At 38.7% G+C, this 23,623-nt stretch overlaps 1 protein-coding gene across 1 annotated transcript; it reads right to left on the bottom strand.

Moving 5' to 3' along the window:
* Window positions 1-714: 714 nt before the first annotated feature.
* On the bottom strand, window positions 715-23,257 carry lrrc1 (leucine rich repeat containing 1). Its single transcript, XM_041049907.1, has 14 exons — window positions 22,624-23,257; window positions 15,598-15,715; window positions 14,766-14,844; window positions 13,302-13,391; window positions 10,211-10,267; window positions 9,927-9,990; window positions 9,110-9,184; window positions 8,631-8,775; window positions 8,049-8,167; window positions 7,294-7,377; window positions 5,749-5,864; window positions 5,041-5,210; window positions 2,637-2,779; window positions 715-2,187 (listed from the first exon to the last, which is right to left on the bottom strand). Exons 1-14 carry the CDS (start codon window positions 22,780-22,782, stop codon window positions 2,029-2,031), a joined length of 1,578 nt encoding a protein of 525 aa, XP_040905841.1. The 5' UTR covers window positions 22,783-23,257; the 3' UTR covers window positions 715-2,028.
* Window positions 23,258-23,623: the final 366 nt, after the last annotated feature.

Here is a 23,623-nt window from a genome sequence, read left to right as displayed (position 1 = left end):
ATGGTGACATGCTTGAAATGCATTGTAGTCTAACTGAAGAAGCTTCCACTAATGACCAGTGGAAGGCCACATGAAGCTCGGCTGCATTCATTAACAGCTCACAAACTAAAAATACAAAGGCCTTACTGATGTTACTCATACAATTATTTATAATTTTCATAGCTGATACTTTCCAGTGAATCATCATTTTTTGTTTTGTTTGGCTTTTTTATTTTAAACCTCTCATAATTCCATTATTCCAACACAAAAGACTTCAAGTGGCTAATCAAAAATGTAGTCAAATTCAAATAAAGGTGCACTTGCCATGAACATTAGTGTTATAGCTACAAACTGGGATGTGATGGGCACAAAAATATATATATAAACATTAATTTTCTAATATACTGAAAACATGCCAGCATCAGTACAACATACAGCACGTGCAGGGAAGACAAGTCAAATATGGCACATGCTGGCAGAGCATTACAGAAACATCATGCACTGCTGGGCAGACAAAACAAGCAAAGGAGGGGTCAGGAAATGGAATATCTGGTTTGTCAATGTCAATGTTTGTCAAATTTTAGATTTCTTTTTTACATGGATAATAAGAAAGACCACACCAGATGTATCTTATTTTTAAATAACATTTTAAAATTAAATGAGTTAAACTGAACTGAGATGATATTAAGCCAGAAAGTCCTTTGATACCTCTCTAAACTCAACAGGCTGACTGATAAAAGGAATTACAAACATGTTGTTTAGTGTTGCACTCGTTTTATTGATCAGTGGTTAAAAAGTCATCCAAATCTCCAGGCCCAGTGCCTACTTGAGATCTGTTTTGTGCAGTTTGATCAGAAAAATAATTAAAAACATAAAAACCCAACACTTGAACCGATTTCTCTGGTCCACTTTTTTGCAATCAATTTTAAAAGAAAATCATACAAATTATCATGTACCATATAAAAGAATAAGATCTGAGAAACGCTGAGAAGTGCATTAAAGTGGAACTTCTAACAACTGCATTTTTAAAGGATGCCATCTTTGTGATATGAACCTTATTGTCACCAAACCTCCGACCATTACTCTACACAGGTCTCTTTGTTAAAGGGAAAGGAAAACTTTTAAAATATAATACAGCTGTTTTTGGCATCTATTTGAAAAATGTTGCAAAGCAGTGAAGCACAGCACATATAAATAAAATAGCATTATTATTTCTGCATAATTACATTGCAGACAAGTACTTAAAAGTTTGATGTGCAGTACTTAAATCCAAACTTAATTAATTAATCAGAACTATTTATTATCCAAAGAAATGGGTCTAGATATTTTACAGATGAACAAAAAAAGAGGATTCAAGGCCATCCACTTACCCAATGACAATTATATGGATTGAATAAGACATTAGTGATTGTGTTTTGTTCACTAATTTAAAAAAGAGAGGAAAAAGTACCAAGTTTGAAACTGAGAAGTTTAAAAATCTGCAACTGATTAAGAAATTTACTATACATTTTTATTTACATCTGAGCTGCCGAAAAGTATAAAAGTATCAATATTCACAAGAGAATATACAATAATCCTTAATCAGTAGGTCCAAAAACTCCTGCTTTTATATTTGCCCAAAATGTAAAAAGTATTCACCCAGTGTTTTAAAAATAGATATAGAACAAATATATAATACATTTAAGAAGGTTTGACCATATTATAAAGACTTATAATAGTGCAACTACCTAATATTTTTAAAAAGAGGCATTTAAAAAAGTAATAAATCTTTAAAATATCTTTTAAAAGGAGCATCTCTGTGCAGATTATTGCTGTGGACGTTAATTTAAAAAAGAGGAAGGCACAGTGGCCCTGGTAGACTGAGCCAAACACTTTTTTTTTCACACAGGACTGGAGGTGGAGTAAGGGTACAAGCGTCCCAGGGTTTAACCAGAGGAGGGATAGGCCAAAAGGTAAGACAAAAAAAAAAACAAAAAACAGGGGGCTGCTGGGGTTGTGCAGGACAACATGGTGAGACACAGGAGGTAAAAAACATTTCTGAGGTAAAGGTCACACAGAAGTGGTCACTCTGTCTGTAGCGTTATTGACCTCATTTTTGTTGGAGTCCAGGCCTTTGGCAGCGTTCAGGTCATTGCGGAGGTTCTCCACGACTTTCTTCATAGTTTTCAGCTCACCGGGGTGTGGCGTGGCCCGCCGGAGTAGTGTTCCCTGCGTGGAGTAAAGATTCAGATTATTGGTACATTTTCTATATCTGCAGCAAAAAGAGTAAATGTTTACATCTGTTCTAGGTGGTGAACGAAGAACAGATTTTGTCAGTGTGAACAAGTTAGCATGCTGATGTTAGCATTTAACTAAAACCAGCTCTTTATTCTTGTTTCTCCAATTTGGACCTTAAAGAATAAGGAACACACAGTTTCACCTACTGTAACCATGATGCTCATTTAGGTGTTTTTAGTAACAATAACAGAGCTCTATGACACAGAGAAATAGAATATATCTGGCTTTGGATATAATCCACTGCTTTTAGTCTTTTCATAGGGTTTGTTGACAACAACAAAAATCTAGTTTGTCAGCAGCCTTAACCTTTAACAATAGCTTTTAATTTTCTTTTTCTATCACCATATGCCACATTGTGCCCTCGAGCTCGCTGCTCTCACCTTGTCGTCATCCTCCTCCTCCTCATCATCATCCAGGAAGTGAATAGCACTGATCCTGTTCATGGCTTTGTTGTCCCACGTGTCATCTGCCATGTCATTCACCAGGCTCTCCAGGGCTCCAAAGCGGGCAAGTTTGTCAGAGCCTGGGGTTGTTTTTCAAAGCGAAAACACAGTTTGTGTTAGTGGAATTCATCAATGGATACAGATGCTCCGAGTGAATTATAGAGTACAAGTGAAGTGAATATTTTAGTAGATTAAAATCAATATGGTTGCTGTGATTGCTTCTCTGCAATCTGCCAACTCAAGAAATGAAAGCTGTCACATAACCCAGCGCTTATAAGAGAGAGCCTGAAACTGCCAGATCACAGTTTCAAATCCCAGCTTAGTCACAGGCTTACAGCAACACAATCTTCCCTACCCCCAACTTCAGCTTCAGCCTCACTCATCTGACCTCCGCCAATCTTACATCTGCATCTCTCCCACAAGAGAGAGAGTGTGTCACAAAAATGAATGAATAAATGCAGCATCTCTTTCTGAGGGAAAAACAAGCATCTTTTCAAAAGCAAAAGTTCAGCGATAGCTGTCCAAGCGTTTTGGAGTGAAAAACAAATACACCACAGATTTACGCACAAGTCTGGGGATGACAGCAAAGAAAAAAAAATTACAATAAACTGTTGTATCAGGCAGAGATAGAGGCAGGCCTCAGTCGCATCTCTATACCCAGTGGGCGAGCTTTTAATGGAAGCAGGCCAGCCGCTGCTAAGCCTCTTTAGCTGTCCAATCCATGGCATTTCTGAAAAACATAACCAAGGAGGGCCTCAAGGGACAGGGGAGGGCCTGATCTGTTATAGGCGCTGTGATCCCTTACAGGACCTCATCATCGACAGATACTGCAGGGAAGGATCAGAGGACACAGAACACACTGTGCTTCTCCGAGCAGATCATGTGATAATGTCACCAAAACTGCAGGGCACCAAATAGGCGGAGACGATGCAAGAACTGATGAGGAATATTACTCAAATGTCACAGGGCTGACACCAAGTCATTTTGCTCTAGAAGAAAACTGACGTGTTAGGAGCATGGAAACTAGGGATGCACCAATCCACATTTTTTCACTTCCAATCCGTTCATGATACCTGAATTCGGATATCTGTCATACCAATGCTATTCCGATACCAGAGCTCTGTTTGCTTTATTATTATTATTATTATTATTATTATTATCATTATTGTTACTTTTACTTGATGCTGTAATAAATCTCCTCCACAGGCAAATATATGCATGAATGTATGCATGTATGTCCCAAAGGGCAACTTGAGGTAAGTATAAGGTCAGAAAAGAAAGTCAGAAAAACAGGAAATCCTGTTAACAGTTAAAATTTATTAAATTCAAGACAGATACCCATAAAGGGTAACCTTCTGGAAAGACTACCCCTCTCCAAATAAATTTGAAATAAAAAGGGCTACTTGATCTGATCAGCACAAATTAAGTATACTGGCTCTTGTAGCAGCAACAAATCAAGGTTTTTCAAATGTATCCTGAGGGGCGGAAGCTCACTGACGGTTCATTTTCTTCCTGCTGTACCTAGAAGGGACATAAGTCTGTGAGTAATATATTGTTGGTGTGTGAATTACCTGTATGATTTTCCTGTTATGGTGTCCCACTTTGGTTTATTGTTTGTGGGTAAAAGTTAACAGCGCAACCGATGCTAATGCGCTAGCCCATCAATGGGATTTTCTATATTACGTTAACAGCTAATCGCTACCTATTACCACTTATAGGTTGCAACAGAGCTTCCGCCCCTCGGTAAAACGGCTTAGCAAACATTGGACGCTGCTGTCTTGCTTCGTGGTGTTTCTAGTGCAAAATACTTCCACACAGAGGACATGTTGTGCTGAAAAGTTGGTTAGCCACGGTGCTGCTCACGGCGGCGTGTCTCATTACTCCACCTCATATTGAGACACGCCTCTGTTCAGGAAACCCTTTACACATTTTGCAGCCAGTTAGCAGAGCAGCCGACAGGAAATCACTTATGGAGTCATTTCAGCAGACAACATTAAAGCACACACATGGTTCATGGATCGGAAATCTCTGCAGGTTGGATCGGAATGAATTATGAGATGAATTATATTGGTATCGGAACCCGATACCGATACGGGATCAGATCCAGTATCGATATCGATACTGATATGGGATCGGATCTGCATATATTTTTATACACACACACACACACACACACACACACACACACACACACAAATAGTACACACTGGTCATTTAATTCAACAAGTCCGGTATGAGAAGAATGTCTACCGCTCCTCATAACACAGCTGATTCATGATTCATTTGGTTATTCAAAACTTCAAAGGATTATCTTAGCTTTCCACTTGATAAAAAACATTACCTTTGTCTGGTTCACATGGCTGCTGAGGCAGCAGCACGCAGGTGAGCACCTTCTCCCCTGAGTCAGGATCCTCGTCTGTCTGAAAGGTAAGGAGAGGCTGCGACTGGTTTTCTGACAACCATAAGGCTTTGAGTCGTAGTGTGGTCAGGGACAATGGTAAGTGTGTGAGCCTGAAAACAAACAGGAAATAAATCACTTACTGGCTCATGTCATAAAGGATTTAAAAAAACAAAAACAAAAAAAAAACAAACAAGATACCTGCTGAGTCTTTGTTCACAACACTGCTGTGTTAACATTTACGATTTGTATTGCATGAGGATGAGGTACTTGGCCGTTGTTTTGACAATGTGGAGGAAGGGAAACACTCCCCAGACACAGAGGTGAACATGTTTGTGTGTGTGACTCAAGCAGCAGACATTGCTGCAGCTTTCTCTGAAGACAAAGCTTAAACCAAAACAGGTAAAGGCAGAAAATCAGAGCCAAAACAACCTTCAGCTGACAGTGAGTGTGTAATATAATGTCAAAACATCAGAATAATCTTTAGAGATCAGAAAACAGAAAGTAAGTATTAAATCAAGTATTTGTCAAGTATGATAGAAATAATTAGAAATCATGTTTCGTGTTTTGGAAAATTTCGGTTTGTATCATTATTACTTCTTTAAAATACTTGAGCAGTTTGTGTTTCACTCTCCACTCTGCCCCACATACCTATTTCCAGAGACGTCGAACACATGCAGCTCCGTGGCTTGTGACAGCTCTGACGGTATCCTCGTCAGTCTGTTCTCTCGTACACAGAAGACATTCAGACCGCTGCAGCCCCCAATCTACGTAACAAAAGAGACATGATTAGGCTGCATGTCAGTCACAGTAACGTGTCCTGTGAGGCATAAAAACATAATATAGACACACCGACAAAAGGGGTTCAATGGGCTTTTTCCTTTCCTAGTGTGGATATGCAGGGTATAAAGTAACATAAACGTGTGTGACATTTTAACAATGCCAGGGTTAAAGAAACCAGAGTTAATCTGTTGTCAGTATTTGGGCGCTTTGTCCCAGAATTGGTGATCTCGGTGGTAGATTAGTTAAATGTCAATGGGATGTGGCAGAGGGACCTAAAATTAGGAACAATTAGGCCTAGTAGCCAGACAAAGCAGAGACTTGATGGGCCAGCTGAACTGCAGTTGTAATCTATTAATCTGCTCAGACCTGCAGGAGCAGGATACCAGTACTGTTCCACAGATTCATCATGTTAAAAGGAGCAGGTTAAGCTCATCATTTACACGTGTAAATATGGTAAGTGCTTTACATGTCCACAGGAGAGAATAGTGTCAACAGTAAATTAAACATAAGGAACAAACAAAAGGTTTTAAAGCAAATTGAAAACAATTCAAATTCATGGTTGTGTGTAAGCGTGGATAAAATTCAGCCAAGGAAAAAGTGTTAGAAGCAACTAATCGATGGAATCCATAAAACTGGGCCAGTGGTCAAGTAGCTTTGCAAAGCACAAATCAATACTTGGGCCATGGTTATGCTGTGATTGTTAGAGATGTCATGCAACGCTGGTTTGAGAAAACAGTGACCCCATCGATTCATTATCTAAGCCAAGTGTGTTGAACTGTTATTTTTCGCCAAACACTGCAGTCTTTGCATCATTAAGACACAGGACCATTGTACAACGTCTAAAGAAGCCTTTCAGATGAAGCTTTCAACCAGGCGTGCCTTCACTTAAACGGACAAGAGGTTAGAAAAGAATGTCACACAGAAACACAATGGAGACACTCAAACAGAGCCGAGCAAACCGACAGGACTGGGCAGTAAAAGTGAAATGAGAAAGCGCAGCAAGAAAGAGCATTGTTGATCCGAAATGTGAATGAACCTAAGACTTTGGACTTGCAAAAAAAGGTTTGAGCTGGAGCATATTTTCAGTTGATCACCGGGAAGATAACAGAGTTCACATTTCTCTGAGTGTCATCATGTCTCATTTGTCTTTCTGGTTTCTTTGGGTGAGGAAAAGGGGGGGCACCAGTCTGGGTTGACCAGTTTCTGTGTTTGGCGCTGAACATTTCAATTATAAACTTGGGTGTTATTACATTGTATATATCTGTTGTTAGAAGAGTTACCTCTGGATTATGAAACCCACACAGTTTTGGTTTCATTTCAGCTTTTCATTTTTGGGTTTTGGGTCATCTGTTGCTTCTCAGTTCACTTTAACTTTTTATTGAAATGATGTTGGTTGATATATGGAAAGCTTACCTCCTTGGGTATTGACATTAGCTGGTTTCTGTCACAGTTGAAGTTGGAAAGTCGCTTCAATTTCCCAATACTCCTTGGCAAACTCTGTAAGAAGAAATAAATCAAAACAACAATTAGATATAACCTCATTTGCTTGCCTAGTTTTGTACATTTGAGACTTAAAAAACACAAAGTTAAAATATGAGTATTTACTTATTTTATGTGTTTCTTTACAATATCTTTACGGTTTCACTTCTTACAGTTTGTCTCTTTGTCACACAGAGACAAAGGGAGATGTGACGGAAAAACAGACAGACTGGTCAGTATGCCTCATGTATGCATCACTTGAACCTCTATCTCACTCTGTGTGTCATCACTGTGTATCAGTGAGTGAGTGCATCCATTATAACCTGTCCTGAGCAATTCAACCTGAACTAGGATCTAAGTCCTCTCCCTGCCTCCAGCCACTAGTCAAAATATGCCACAGCATACAGATCTCTAGATGATAGAATGGTTATGTTTCTTATTTAATTATAAAATCTATTCATTCCTAAGGCAGTTTTGGTGGGTTAGCTCTTCTCAGTGTTTACTAGATGTGTTTAATTACATTATTTCATGTGAAATTTAAATCATATGCACTTGAACAGCCTTGCCTACAGCTATTTTCCAGTTGGTTAGCATGGGCTGGTCAAGGCTGCACTCTGTAAAATGAGTGTGATGGTACTAATTCCATGGTGTTGTCATTACATTTTAAAGACTACACATTGCCAACAAACCTGTAGCTGGTTCTCCGTGAGCACAAGTTCAGTAAGACTTTCACAGTTACCAATGCTCTCTGGAAGATGAGTTAGTTTATTCTGATCAGCTTTCAATATAGAAAGTTTCCGTAGTTTTCCTGCAGAGACAGAAAAAATATATATATATTAGATAATATAAACCTTATTTAGATATTAATTATCAGACTGATGATGAAATTATTATGACATTGTGGAAAATGTATGTTGCTGTCTAAAAGTATAAATACATTCAAATCACATAGGAGCAAGAGCTGAATATCATCCAGAATTGTGAGTAACTCTTTCAAACATATGGCTAAAAGCAGTGCTACAGTACAAGTGCTTACAAATTTGGTACTTGTCACATTAAATACTGACACCAAAGCATCTTATGTCCCATTAACATTAGACAAGCCAATTTAAATGAAACTTTAAAAGGAAACAGCAACATTTTCCCGTATTTGAGAATAACTAAATGAGGAGAAATAACCTATTAGATAAGACAGCTGAGACATACCCAACACAAGCTCGCAAGACAGCATAATCATCTTAATAAAGAGCAAGGAGAATTCACATGCTCACCAATGCTTTCAGGTAGAGCGTCGATGAGGTTCTGAGACACCAGCAGGTCAGTTAGTGACAGCAGGCTTCCCAGCTCCTCAGGAAGGTGCACCAGTTTGTTTTCTGACACATCCAAACACAACATGCTTTTCATAGTGCCCATCTCCTGTGGTTCAGAGCAGACAGTTGTGGTAAGCAAACATGAAAGTCACAATAATTTGACAGCAAATACAACCTAGTAGAAAAGCAGACATATGTGTCCACTTTGATAATGTTAGCATGTGCTTAAACAGAAATAATTAAAGGAATCACTGCACTACATTTATAGTCAGACACAGTTTTTAAGTTTTATACACATATTTAATAGGACTCCAAGATATGATCTGTCTTATCTTGGGATGGGTTTTTACAGCACTGTTCTTGCTTGAAACAGTGGTACTATAATTAATGAAGAAACAATTAAATCAAATACAAGAAATACATTTGCATGCATAGCTTACTGCAGGTATTTCAGTCAACTGGTTTCCATCCAGCCACAAGTCCTTTAAGCTGACAAGACAGCCTATTGACTCCGGCTATGTGGGAGGAAGAAAATTTAGGGATTGAAAGAGAGAGAGTCAGGAAAACAGAACAGAGACAACAAAAGACTGATTTCTTTATTCTTTAATTGAAATTCATGATGTGAACATAACAGCAAGCTGCAGACCACTTGAAGCATAAGCACTAAAAATCAATTGAAACGAATGAAAATAAGGATCCACAACTCTCCTATATACTTAAACTTATTTTGGTTTTAGGCTACAGTGCTTTCTTCAAGAGGGTATTATTCAGCTGCTTTCTGGCATCTAGGCTACTTTTGATTTCTCAAAAGTCAATTCAAAGATCTGTAATTTTGGAAAAGTACCAAATATTAATCATGATAACTGAGAGAAGAAAAAATTCAAACAACATACAACAATGTGAGGTGAACTGAGGTTCATGTGCACACAACTGAGGAACAAATGATCAATAAAATAAAGCACATAAAAAGCCATTTCTTTGCAGTCTGACGCTGCTTGATCAGTCTGTAAATCATTCACCATTGGAGTTAGACCTCTCACACAAGATTACAACTTAAAACTAGAGCTCAACACAGATGGTCATCCTCCCAACTGCGTGATAAGAGGCAAAATCTGTTCTCGAGGGACGCTAATCTACTTGGACATGACAAGAACAAGGAAATGGGAAAAAGTTTCGTTCTGTTCATTTTGTGAGCAGCCATGTGGCATTCTTCTGAGTAGACAAGCTCACCAGCATTCAGGAAAAAAAAACACTTACCAGACTGTAAAGTTCATTATTTCCTAGGTCGAGTTCTTCAAGTCTGTGAAGCTGAGATAGTGACCTGTGGATAACAGACGGAAGGGAAGTTAAAATGAAAATAAGGTCAAAATAAAAATGCAGAGGTTTGCAGCACGTTCTATAACTTATTAACCTCTGTCAACAAGTTAAAGTTGCTCCTTGAAATATAAGTTAAAGTCTCTCTTTTATACAAGGGCACTCATGTATGGCACAACAATTTACACATACACATATCCACACACACAGTGCGGTTAAATACTTACTCTGGTAGGAATGTGAGCAGATTTTCTCTGAGTTCTAGCGATACCAAATTGGAAAGGCTGTAATGTAATGAGGCAAAAAGAAGGATTATCAGTGAAAATGCCATGAAATATAAAATGTAGTTTCTCTACACCTTCTACTCATACCTCCACAACACAGATAGGTTTTATACATGATGCTCTTGAATGTTTCTAAAACAAAGACGTTTAATGAGAGGAGAAAAAAATGGCTGTAAAACGTCTCCTTGCAATCAGATATCTGAGAACAGGAAGTACTTTAGAGGCGTGTCAGTCTTATCAAGGCCCTAAAATTGCAGCAGCATAAACAACTGTGGCATACTTTAAATGAAGAGCAAAATGTCTGAATAGCTATCATAGACCAAAGTACAGCACGGTGCTGCTTATGTGTGCCTCAGTGCTGTAAATGTACCCAATTAATGGAGGATTTTATGACATCAGCCAACTAGCACAGTACAAAGTCCATCTTGTTGATGAGCACCGAGAAGAAACAGTTCAGCCTCCCTGTGGGATTAGAGATGGACCAAGGAGTTAACATCTTTTTCAACATTTTCCTGGTTTAAAAACCAAGCTCTGCCTCTGTCAGCGCACAGGCTGACCCTCAACTTTAACCATACGCGATACAACTGCTACCTTTCGTTACATCTTGCTTTCTGTGTTTTTCATTCACCATATCAGATGGTTGAGCCAGAGATTAAAAGACAGACATCTTCTAACATACTCTGTCTGAGATCTGGTTTTAGTGATCAGCTAAATGACGTAAACAACCGCCTAACTTCATCAAGTGTCTCAGGTTTCTCTGAATGCCGTTTTTTTTTTTTTCCACTCCCATCTCAGGAGATAAATGATGTCATTCAACCCCTTGAACATTTATCTTATCCACAACTAAAAACCCACCACATGTTCCAACTGCGTTATGGTTTTCATTACCTTCTCCCCTTGACAGAAAGCAGGCCATAACAGACTGCGTTATGTAAGATAGATATATGACATGTGGGGCACATGCCGTAACATGAGGAAATAGGTGTGAGGAGATCTCTTGAACTTTAGGTGACTTTGTCGGAAAAAAAAAAAGAAAAGAAAAAGAAACTGTATATGTCATACAAAATAAGTATGCAGTTCCAGTGCTTGTCTATGTTCAGTTTGTAGCTGTTTGCCATGGCAGACATCATAAACAATATGAGAAATAGCTTTTATAGCCAACTCAGTCTAGTCTACAAAGCGCAGATTTCTGAAAGGAAGCATCATTTTTCTAAAAATTTTCGGGGGGGGGGGGGGGGGGCATAGAAATAAATTCTGTATATGAAAAACACTGTTGCTAGGAAGCACATACTTTGAAAGAACAAAAAAACATTTGCTTCAAAGCAACCAAATATTCAAATCCTCACCAACTTTATGTTTGGCTTTTGATGCTTGCTTACAGTCTTTAAACCACAGGGTTCAACAGAATGTTTTACAACAAAAAAAATGTGTAGAACCTGAAAAAAGCCCAGCTACAAATGTTTTAGGTCTGTTTTGCAGGATCATCGTCAGTGCATGGATGATCCATTATAGTATGGATGTTCAACAAAAAATGCACGAAATTTAATTTAGGTCCATCAGTAGGCCAATTACTGTATATAATCAGATTAACATTAAGGCCCAAAGGCCCATCTATAGGTAGCACAGTATTATTTCAAAGTCTATAACCCTGACCTGTGAAAACTAAAAGAAGCAAAAAAATATATTTTCTTACATCACACAATTAGGCTGTCATCCTCCATCCATGCATTATCTCTGAGAGGTTAAGCAATAATCCTTAATTTATGGCACCAAGGCAAGCCAAGACAAATCTCTGTTTAGTTTAGCTCCAACCCTTTCAGCAATTGTCTAATGGTTAAAATATGCCATCCAGACCACCGCCAATAATCATTTAAAGAGCACTACTGGAAGACATCAGTGGGAGCTTCACCGTATTAATCAACATCAGAAAAAGTGCCTTTAAACAACATCTCTACTGACATCTGTTTTTAGATTCTGTTTTAAAAAATCATCAGTTAACATGGTTATGTGTTTAAAAAAAAAAGAGTCTGATGAAGAGGAGATTTGTTGCAATGGTCGATAGCAGCTGCTGAGAAAACCTGTCAGCTATTAGAATATTATCAACATTTCTAACCACAAGTCCACATCGAGAGTAATTTTGTCCATTTTTAAATCCATCCCTATAAGCGTTTAACTTCAGCTTCCCTTGAATTCCAACCTTTTACTAAAAACATCCCTTGTGGCAATTTGACCTAAAAGCGCCTAGTTCTGTTATTAAATCCAATTATAACTGAACTCAACAATAGGGGAGACCTCATAGGAATAAGAATGTTGGCAGACATGAGTTTTTACTACTACCCCGGATTATATGCCATCTCACTACAAGCCTTTTGCCTTTTATGAACAAAGACAATGCAGCCAAGGAGCAGACACTGACTGATGTGTCTGTGAAGAGTAACGTGGTTGGTATGTTTTCTCCTAATGCCGTGAGATGGTGGTGATTTTAGAAGAAATTATTACAATCGGGGGAAAGGCAGACAATAGAAATCCAAACACTCTGACTTTCTATGTGATTTTCTGCTGATGATAGCATTTATTGCATAACCTTTCGCAGTTGTACAGAAGGAGGCAATGATCTGGAAACATCACAGACTCTTAAATTCTTTTAGCTAAGAGGGAACACTGTCATACAGTATGTTAACTGGCTATGCAGAAGGACTTCTCGTCATCTTCACTGACTACAAACCAAAAAAAGTGACAAAAGTCCCTTGATATCATAAAAAAAAAGGGGCTTGCCATCTCAAAAAGAATTGTGATTTCTAAAGGTTCCAGGCACCCTGAACACCATTTGTTTACTGTTATTAAACAGTAAACAAATGGTGTAGCTTGACTAATTTCAGCATAACACAGAAATTAGTCAAGCTAATGTTTCAGGGTAAGATAAACATTTTCAGTTTTGCTTCTACGAGGAAACTGTGTTAGAATGTTTTACTGGCAAAAGCGAGATCCGCTCATTATGCCAAAGCAAACATGGTGAAACAGTACGTGCACTTACTTTCCAATGTTATCTGGAAGAACTTGCAATGAAATATCATTGATGGAAAGGCATGTTAGATTCCGCAGCTCTGGAAAGCTTTCAGGTAACCTGTAAAAATAAAAACACAATGGGGCCATAAAGTGAGATGCCAGCAGAAAATTTAAAGAGAATAGTTGTATTCAAATGTTTAATATCTGCCGTCCAATATTATTGGCATTAACTTTGCAGATGAGTTTGGGTTACGAGATAAAAGAGTACTCTAATCAGATGGCCATGTTATTATGTGTCTGGTGAGAATGTAAACAATGTTAAGCAGGGATTTGCCCACACTTTAGACAAGGCTCTGCACTCTGGTCTCCTAAAAAAGGGATACTATGTGCCCACGCTGCCATTTTCTAAATGGGCACTTCTGCTTGTTCAAGATAAAAACTTTCTTTTGTCAAGTTTTCACTTGCTTACATTATCTCCTTTAATATTGCAGCTTGGCTAGATGGGACTTTTAAGATGCTAGTTGTAGTCCGACTTCGCAGAAACAACAAAATAGATGTTTCTTGCATCCTTTGATCTAAATTTTTATCTGTATATGTGTAACTGACTTTGAGCATGCTACATAAATGTGGGTGAGACAAAAAAACAAGACTACTTCTGTCCAGTATTTCTCTCCAGAAACATTATTTGGAATGAATATAAGCCAGAGATCAAGAAAGCTATCAACAAGTCTTAATAACTGACTAAACATCACCTGCTCCTGGTATTTGGACCTGGGCACACTAGCAAGATTAAGTATGGAGTGCCATGAAAACCAAAACTTGCTAATATAAACACAATGTCCACCACTGAAAGTCGTTAACAGACAAAAACCATGTCTTTATTTTAAATTTTGGTGAGTTTACAAACACAAACAAATGCTTATTTCCATCTAAATTTCATATGGGAATATGCCTGTTATTTATATTGAGGAAAAAATTCAGATCATGCCTTTAATATTCCCATCAATTTATGACTGAAAACAAAATGACATCAGGTTCCTGATAACCCAGAGCTAGACTTTTACTATGAGACTGTTAAAACAGGACTGATGAAAGTGGAAAATTAGGTTACTACTGCGGAAAAAGAGTGGTGGGTGTGTGTGTGTGTGTGTGTGTGTGTGTGTAAGCCCTTGTGCACTTTAAAAGTATTGAACACCAATGCCATTGTAATACTATTCATTGTTGCCTCCTAAACCATAGACTGAAAAGCAATGTGTTTTTTTTTCCCCTGCTGCGGCGCAAATTAGACTTTGTCGAAAACACACAATTAATAGCAAACTATGCACAATTTGCAATCTGTCAAGGAGAGTGTACGATTGACAGAAAGGGTTCTTAACAACACACACAATGCACACAAACCTCAACATATGAATATTTTAGAAGAGACAACACATTAAAAGACTGATCATTTGTTTTCCTTTTTGAAAAGTAAAACAACAATCTGTGGGACTACCTCGTTAATGGATTTCCACTGAAATCTGCCACTTGGAGGGCTTTGCAGTATGAAATGCTCTCTGGAATTTCCATAATATCTGAGTAAGAGAAAAGACACATGTTACAACACTTCTTAACAACACTTACTCAGGACTTAAAACATGTTCTAACATTCAAAAATAAATATACAACACGATCAGCAGTAGATAAAATGATACAAAGCCAAAATAATGCATTAAAGACAGTTGCTTTAAGAGCAAGTGATCAACAATGAAAATCACAACAATAATGGTGCAGACCTTAATACAAAGCTGGCATTTTGTGGTAAATCTAACGAGGATAAACCTGTTTTATCATTCACTAGTTATTTTACCCAGATCTCACTCTTAAATACGACGCATTCACCTTTGACCAAAACAAAGATCAAATGTGCGACTGTTAAAAACACTTCCACTTCAGCATAAACAGGACAGCGTGTTATATGTTTGTACTTTCTGTTTACATTGACTTGGTTTCACTCTTCAGCCACAGATGTGAACAGGCTGCTGCTCTGTTGCAGGAGAAACCAGAAGAATATGTTTGGGTTTATACAAAGAACTTGGGAGATTGAGGCTAATGCAAACCATGCTTTTTTTAAATGCTTGTTTGTTGCATCAGCTTCACTAATTGGGAGTAAATCTGTCAGTGTCATTCATTTGTTGAATCTGGTGCCGCCTTGCTCAACTGTAAAAGAATATTTTCACAGATATGAAGAAATTACACAGAGACTCTGTTATAAAATGTGATATGTAAGAACTGGGTGGGAGTTTGCTTTTGTGCTGCTTTGGTATATCACTGTTTTCCCTTCTTACCATTTCGAGAGACATCCAGTTCCACCAGCTGCATGAAGTTGGCTATTTCAGGAGGAAGTCTTTGGATCTCATTGTCACTCAGACCAAGTTTTCTTAGTTTCACCAGCTGGAAAAATGGCTGAAAGGTGAAGAAAAATGTATTTTCAGTAAAAAGCTTTCAAGTAAAAGTAAATCACAACATAATCATTCCATTTAACTGATGGTGATTTTATGTTTGGTGACAATAAAAATGTTTAAATTATAAACATCTTTAAAATTATTTTCCTGCTGCAGCATGCACCCTGTTAGCATGTTCAGAAATAATAATGCATTTTTAATTTTTACATTTAAAGGCAGTATACAGTCCCACTGGCATTTTCAATCATTCTGGCAGATTACACATCTGCTCAGGTTGAAGCTGGGACATACATGACATCAGCACAATGTAAGAAGGACAGATAAGACAGTCTCCTGCTCTAACACAAGGAACAGAACTAACTGAAGAGTGGCTGTGCAGGGTCTTATAATAGTTATTATTTCGTTACTTTTATCATATATTGTCATTAGAAACATTCAGTGCTCCTCTGTGTGTAATGTATTTGGATAGGAAGCAGGAAAAATGACTGCAGATGACTAAAGGACTTGACTGGAACTGAAAGCAAGAAAAAGACCGAGGCTAAAGGCATTTTAATCTAATCAAAAAGATTCAGCTTTTGAACATGAGTAGAATGATGAGGGCCAGTTTGCAGCCTTAACACGCTGGCTTTATAACTCCTCATGAAAAACCCATTCAGTTGTCACAAATCTGTTATATTGAACAGCAAAGTCTGACATAATCCCCATTTGCATTTAAACAATGTTTGAGAAACAGGAACGATTTTACCCCTTTACTTTGAATTCTTTGCTCCATTTGTGTGACCTTAAATAGTAGCAAACATCTCCAGTGGCCTATTGAATTAGCAGACAAAATACCTCCTGTTTCAGTGAGCGGTCATTTTTGAAGAATTATAAAGAAGAAATATTATTTTTGATTTTTATTCAACAGGCTGTACTGAGGATGTCTGACAGTGTGTTTTACTTTTTGTCTCCCAGTTAAAAGCCTGTGCCCAAGTTCTCCCACAGACCCTTCTCCTCCCTACTGGGCTTTTCTGACACTATCAGACTGGTTGGCTGGCCTAAGATTCAACTCATAAAACTGTGTAGTCACAGGTCGCTACTTAGAACTACAAAGGTCCATCTCTGTTCTCAGTTTCTGAGAAAGGAAGATCCAGTTGGCAAAAGCAATTATCATAAGCAATCATCCTCACAATCACTGAAGTTGACAAGCACATACTTGACTCCCACAACAAGAGCAGGCAGAACCTTGCCTGTGTTGTGGTGAAGTAGGTAGCTAACAATGCTGCTTCAGGTTCCCCTAAAGTTTTAGAAATAATAGAACAGAAAACTTCCCCTCTGGCCTTTACATTTTACAAGGCAACAGCAGAGAAAACTCATCAATGAATGCAGGTGCTAAATCCATGCATTTATTATTTATTATTCAGCCGATCAATCACTGAAGCTGAAGTTAAATATTTAAATATGCTCTTTATATCTTTGTCTATTGTGCTGCAAATAAGGGGATTGTGGTGCAGTTTTGCTTTTCAATACTTCTATAATTTTGACAATTTTTTAAATACAATAAAAACATATCACAATTTAAATCCACTGTAACCTGTATGAATTAAAGCTGCTAAAGCTTTTCTCAGCCATGTTTGCAATCAGGTTTTTGATGGAATATGGCTTTCAAAACAGGTAGGGGAACACTTATTCAAAGATTAAATGTTTTAGGCTGTGTGAAAAATGTGTCTTTATTTAGAAGAAGAAACGAGGCTGGTGCTGTTCTTCGGTTCCCCCTTATACTACCTCACTGTCCCAAAGCTGCATGTTGAGGTAATAATAATACATTTTGTCTGAATCTCAACAAAGCTTTGATGAATTAAAAACGGCGTTGAGCTCACAGTCATGATAGTGACTAGTTTGCGCCTGCCTCAGTCAATCAGGGGGCAAGTTTTTATTTGTATCGCAAAACTGAGGATTAAAACAGAGCTCAACTCTCCCATTCTCTGCTTTACCTATCTTAAACAAATAAGTCCTAATCGTTATATTGCTATTAACCCTTTTCACCTTGTCTCACCGTGGACACAAGTCAAACTCCACCCGATGACAAAATGCACGTCATTCTTAAGAACGTTCAAACAGTCACTAATCCATCATTTCATCAAGCAAACAAACTTGTGCTCTAACAAGTAATGACTGTTTGTCTGAGCTTTTCACATCTTAACCACCTTAATTTCACTTTCACATTTCATTCACAAATTAAAAACACAAATTGTGAAATCAGTCTCTGTCTGCCAATCACGAGTCGACAGCTCAAAGATTCGTTTCTTGAGGTGTCGATTCGGGTCTTGAAGATATCATCAGGGGAGTCTCTGCTAGTACAGACTTGTTCATTTCCAGAAAACTGACCTGAAGTGTGACAGATCTGGAAATTTCAGATTTAAGGTGGATTATACCGACATGTTTACCATTTTCAGACTTCCTACTTCAACTAGGCCTCACCTTTATGACACAAGCAATTCAAAGTTGGAAGCAAACACAGGTACTCTGAAACCTCCAGTATCAAGGACTCAAGAGAAAACAATGGCAGTTTCATTCAAATGCTTTTGTATGGCTTTGTGATCCTCCTCATGATAATAAAGACAATCAGAGACATAACAATGAGCAATACATAACAGATCCTTCTATCGCATATGTGACATGTGTGACAAGCTTTGTGATTCTTGCATTAACATACTGACAGAAAACCTGTTCTTCCTGTTAGTGTCATTCATCACCACGCCCCCAACAATCACCCGTGTGTGACACACACAAACCAAAACAGGCTGAGTCAAGAATACATTAACCATTTTTCTCAAACCAAAGTCAATGTTTGAATCTTCAGTTTCACCTTTAGCTTGTCAGTTGTCACAAAAAGTCCTTAATGTATTCATGTAACAGAAGATGGGAGTTTGTGGTTTTGTGACAATTATTACTACATAAGCCAAAAAAAAGGTTATGAAAAAATTTAAGCTACTGAAAACTTTGGCTACATTTAAAACTATCTCAAGTACAAACACATGTCAGAAACTCGACAACTGCACTACACTTTATAACAGTTCTTTCTTTGCAAGAACATCTTCTGGTCGATCACATGAAACTTTCTAAGTAAATTCAACCACCAGTTTCCTGCTCTGGGGATTCATAGCATTACTTTCTTTATCACTTCAAATATGTCATAAACCTTGCAGCTTCCTGTCTCAGACCGCATATTGCTTTTTCCAGCCATCACTGTTTGTGTCAGTTTTAAATAAATATTGGTGAGGACAGCAGACCCCCAAACAGCTACGGATGCCTGAAGTTAGTGTGCAACTAACAATTATTTTCTTTATCATTTCATCTGCAGATTATTTTCTCATTTAATCATTTTGTCTATAAAATGTCAGAAAACTTTTTTTAAAATGCCCATCACAATTTCCCCGGACCATAAGTCAAGACATTAAACCGTTTGCATATTGAACCTTGACAAAAATCAACTTGAGTTATATCGGGTCATTTTATTGCTTGTCAGGCTGGAAAACATCATTTTTGGGCTGCAACTAACAACAGTCTTATCAACTAATCTTCTCAGTTCACTGTTTATTCTACAAAATGTCAGAAAATAGTGGGAAAATTACTGTCATAATTTCCCACAACCTGAGGTGTATTCAGCCATGAGTCTCTGACAATCAGTCAGCCACCAACACCTCTGTCTTAAAAAGTTTCACTGGAGCTGGAGGACACTGGAAACTACATTCATTTTTAAAGTGGATGAACAGGCAAACACATTTCAACAGCCTGCTAGTCTTGCATTTCTGTCCTTCCTTGCCAGTCAGTTTCTTAGTATGACTCCTGTTTAGCAAGCTAGTGACTGGTGTTTTCAAACTAGTCTGGTGGTATGTATCATGAGGACTAGTTGCTTAAGGGAAACTTTGAATAAACAAAGAGACACAAGTGACTGTTTGCTAATTTAGGCCACTGCCTCGGCTCAAACAATACATAAAACAAACAAAAGAGAAATAGGGCCTAACTATTAAGCATACCCACACAACCCTGCGCTTCATGTCTCCATGACTTGGTCAGCAGATTTTTCTTTGTAAAACTAGTGAAACTACCTGCTCAAGTTCAACTTGCCTCATCTTGTTACGGTAAAAACACGCCTTCGCTGTTTCACGCTGCTGTTAAGGCTGCCTTGTGCATGTTTTTATCTGCCTTCTGGTTGAAATGATTGACTTGAAATATGTTACTGTGTCTAGGCTTTGTTACGTCATTGTCAATATAATAATAAAGCTAAGCGGTCAGCGTTTATTCAGTTAGCCACCTCCGAGGCAAATGTGATGAGGCCACACAGTGAGCACTGAAGTGGACTGATACAAAGCTTTATCCAATTGGACGTTTCTTGGGCTCACTCAGCAAGCATTGATGACATTAGTTACATTACAAAGAACACAATACACAGTTTCTCTTGTCGGCATGCAAATAATGCACCCCTCAACCATCTGAACATACTTAGAATGTTTCTAAAATGACTGTAGAGACTTCTAAGTTGTGAAACAGCAGTGTGTGTGTGTGTGTTTTGCCACAATAAGAGTACACCTGCTAATCAAATCCTTGCAGGCTCAGATGATGGAAAGAGGGTTAACTATGCCAGCGCCTAGTTTTTCAGGTGTACTGTCTGATATGTGTGTTTATGGTTTTATTGGTCTGTACTTTTCAATTTAGGTCGATGATTCAGTGGAAAACACTAGAACATCTAATTGCACACAAAACACATAGTGCTGTCTTTGTTTTCAGTCACAATACCTGTTCCTGTGTTTTTCTTCAGTGGACAAAGTAAGCAGTGTGACATGGCCATGGGAGGTTGCTAACATTATCTCTGTTTCATCAAATTTCTATATGCATGCCAGGCCCAGAAATATTCTTTCTGTTGTCTTTCCTTTCCTGTCTGGATGTCTGTAAACTGCAGAACACATCACTGCATGTTCTATTTGGATGAAAACCAAGAAAGAAAGAAACGTTGCAAAGGCACAAAGTAGTCCTTCAATCCTATCAGCTTTACACCTGACACACCATGACTTCACTAGTGTGTCAGGACAGTTTCTCAAATGCACTAAGCTAACTGTAAACCTAATATATTACCAAACGTACTCCCTGCTTTTGAATGTTACAGTGAGAATACCCAACACAATCTTCTCAGGCTTAAAATACACTCTCCAGAGCAGAACTGAAAGCACCTTCCACACTAAAACCAGTCTGGCTGCAAAAGTTAAAAAGGAATATGCAACAAAACCACAAAGTCAACAATACTTTCCTTCAACGTAGCAGCTCTAGACTAAACAAACGTAAGAAAGACACCACAGGTTGGCATACTAAATGAACCCCTCTCACACATGGGAAATAACATGCAAATCAGTTAATTAATATCCCACTTAATCCAGAGTGCTACGGTCACATTTAAGAAGGCCAGGCTTGTGTGTCCCCACCTCACCGAGCTACATTGTTTGTGTTAAACAAAAATAGAGGGTTACGTAAAGGGTTACGGTTGTTTAGGTTGTGGAATATTTAACTGCAGTCAAAAGACAAGTTTTGTTTAGTAGCCTTGAATTTTTAACACAATCCAGTTGCAACTAATTTGAAAGATGACTTCATGTACCTACGGTTATGGCTCTACATTGTATATACAATGGTTACAGATCTGGTTACAGATCCTCAAATGTGAGGATTTTGCCTCTTATCTTAGAATTAATTGACAATCATTGGGTTTTGGACTGATGGTTGGACAAAACAGGCTATTTGAAGGCATCACTTTATGTGTTGGGAAATTGTGATAGTCGTTTTACACTCTTCTCTCTAGTCTAAATTACTCTGGGAAGCATAGCGAGCTTTTTGTTTATATCCTTATAAAATGTACTGGTCCTTTCAGTCATTTACCTTGCACAAAAATGAATCCAATGAATTCCACGCCATGAGGCATAAAGATTCTTAATTTGGAAAAAAGGAGCTCTGGTATTGCACTGGAATTTATTATAAGCTGAGTTGAGGTAGCAGACCTGACACCTGCAGTGAAAAAGTTTGATCGGTGCATCTCTAACATTTCTGTGCAGCCCAGAGTTGCAGCCCAGACAATATTTTAAAATGAGACTACAGATCATTTTACAATCAATATTTACTGATGTTGATGATATTTATTATGTTGATCTCTGTTGAATGTTGTATTTTGCTGTTTGACAACAACAACATTCTATTTACAACTTTTGGCCACATCTCATGGCCTTCATCGGTGGATGGAATTTGCTTTTATTTTCTATTTGTCAATAATGAACCTTCAGAGTGAAACAACTGTCTTATATGGAACAGTGAATGTTTCTACCTTACTGGCAATCATATCCATATTGCTAATGATATTTCAAATCTACCACAGTATAAATATTACAGCACCATTATTCATACACCTTTAACGATATCAGGCCAGCGAGTCATAGGTATTGCAGCTTCTGGAGAATTAGGTATTTCATACTCTCTGAGTTTACAGACAAAGTGTCACGGGTATTTCTGACCTCAACAGAGGATTACCTGCCCAAACAGGTTTGCCATATCAGACACAATGTCAGGGCTTCTGCTGGGACATCTGGGACTCGAATAAAAAAAATGTTTTATGATCAAACCCCAGACTCTCGACACATGCATTCAGTTAACCTGCAGTGGGAGGTGTAGTTCGGGGGAAATTTCCACCTCCACAGTATGCCTGCCGTGCCGATCTTGCGTAATTATTGTCCCCAGGTCCCACCAGACTCTCACGGGATGCCTGATCAGCTCAGTTAGCAGCTCTGTGTCACAGCCACTTCAACCGGAGGGACACGTTACATGTGACCAAAAATAAGCCAGAGTACCCTGCCCCTGAACCTTGGTGAGCGGAAACAGTTTTCTGCTTACCTTGGGCAAGTCTCGGAGTTGGTTGGCATCCAGCAACAGCTCCTCCAAACTCCGTCCGTAGCGATAAATCTCATCGGGCACATACAGCAGGGAGCAGTGGCGTTTATCGATCATCTCAACATGACGGTTGCACCGCCACAGGGGTATACAGTGAAACATCACGGGGGAGGTGGGAATAAATCTCGTACCCGTGCGATAAACAAACAGCGGGACTGGAGGTGGGGATGCAACAGATTGCTACGGCGGGACAGTCCTGCACTAAATTCACCGACGAACACGAGCGAGGCGAAACTCACGACGCGAGTAAACACCGAAACTCCGGCGGTAAATAACGTTACCGAGCTAACGTTCGTCAGGTCGCGGCGAACATGGGAATTACTCTCCGTCGTTGTCTCAGTTTGGTTACTTTGTAGGCACCTGTTTTTTCCCTCTCCACTTGGTTCCTCGTTTCACGTCGACCCCCGCCGCTTTTAAACACGCTCTGTTTTAGCATAAAAAGCACAGGCTACATCTCAGAGTAGAGGCGGGCAGCATTCTCGCTTTTTTTTTTCCTCGTCTCGTCCCGGAGTTAATTTCCTCTCCCGTCCAGTTTCTGACCCGGAACATGCACTCCCTCATTCCAATCCTACGTCACCGTTCCAGGCTGCTCCTCCCTCCGGTCCCTCCTCTGGATAGCCCCGTCCCGCGCAGGGCCGCCCCATGGTGGGGAACAGAGGATCGACAGCAGCCCGGAAGCCCCCGCCCCACCTCTCAGGCTGAGGGAGGGTACCCAGAATAACAACCTTTGACCTCATGCATGTATTTAAAAATATTTGAGATGCAGATACAGTGATATATTCTCTGTAAATATTATTTAAAGTGTGATCCAGCCTCATGCAAAGCTATGAGACTGAGTGGTGAAAGAGGGAGGCCTGCCCTCTGCTACTTTTATTTATTTATTTAATGTTCATTTGTATAAGGACAAGTATAGCATTCAACCCATGCCACCCATTTATAGACT

This window comes from Toxotes jaculatrix, chromosome 11, assembly GCF_017976425.1.
Source record: "Toxotes jaculatrix isolate fToxJac2 chromosome 11, fToxJac2.pri, whole genome shotgun sequence".
Taxonomy (NCBI): domain Eukaryota; kingdom Metazoa; phylum Chordata; class Actinopteri; family Toxotidae; genus Toxotes; species Toxotes jaculatrix.
The sequence above is the reverse complement of the archived record's forward strand: the minus strand, read 5'-3'. Positions and strand labels throughout refer to the sequence as shown.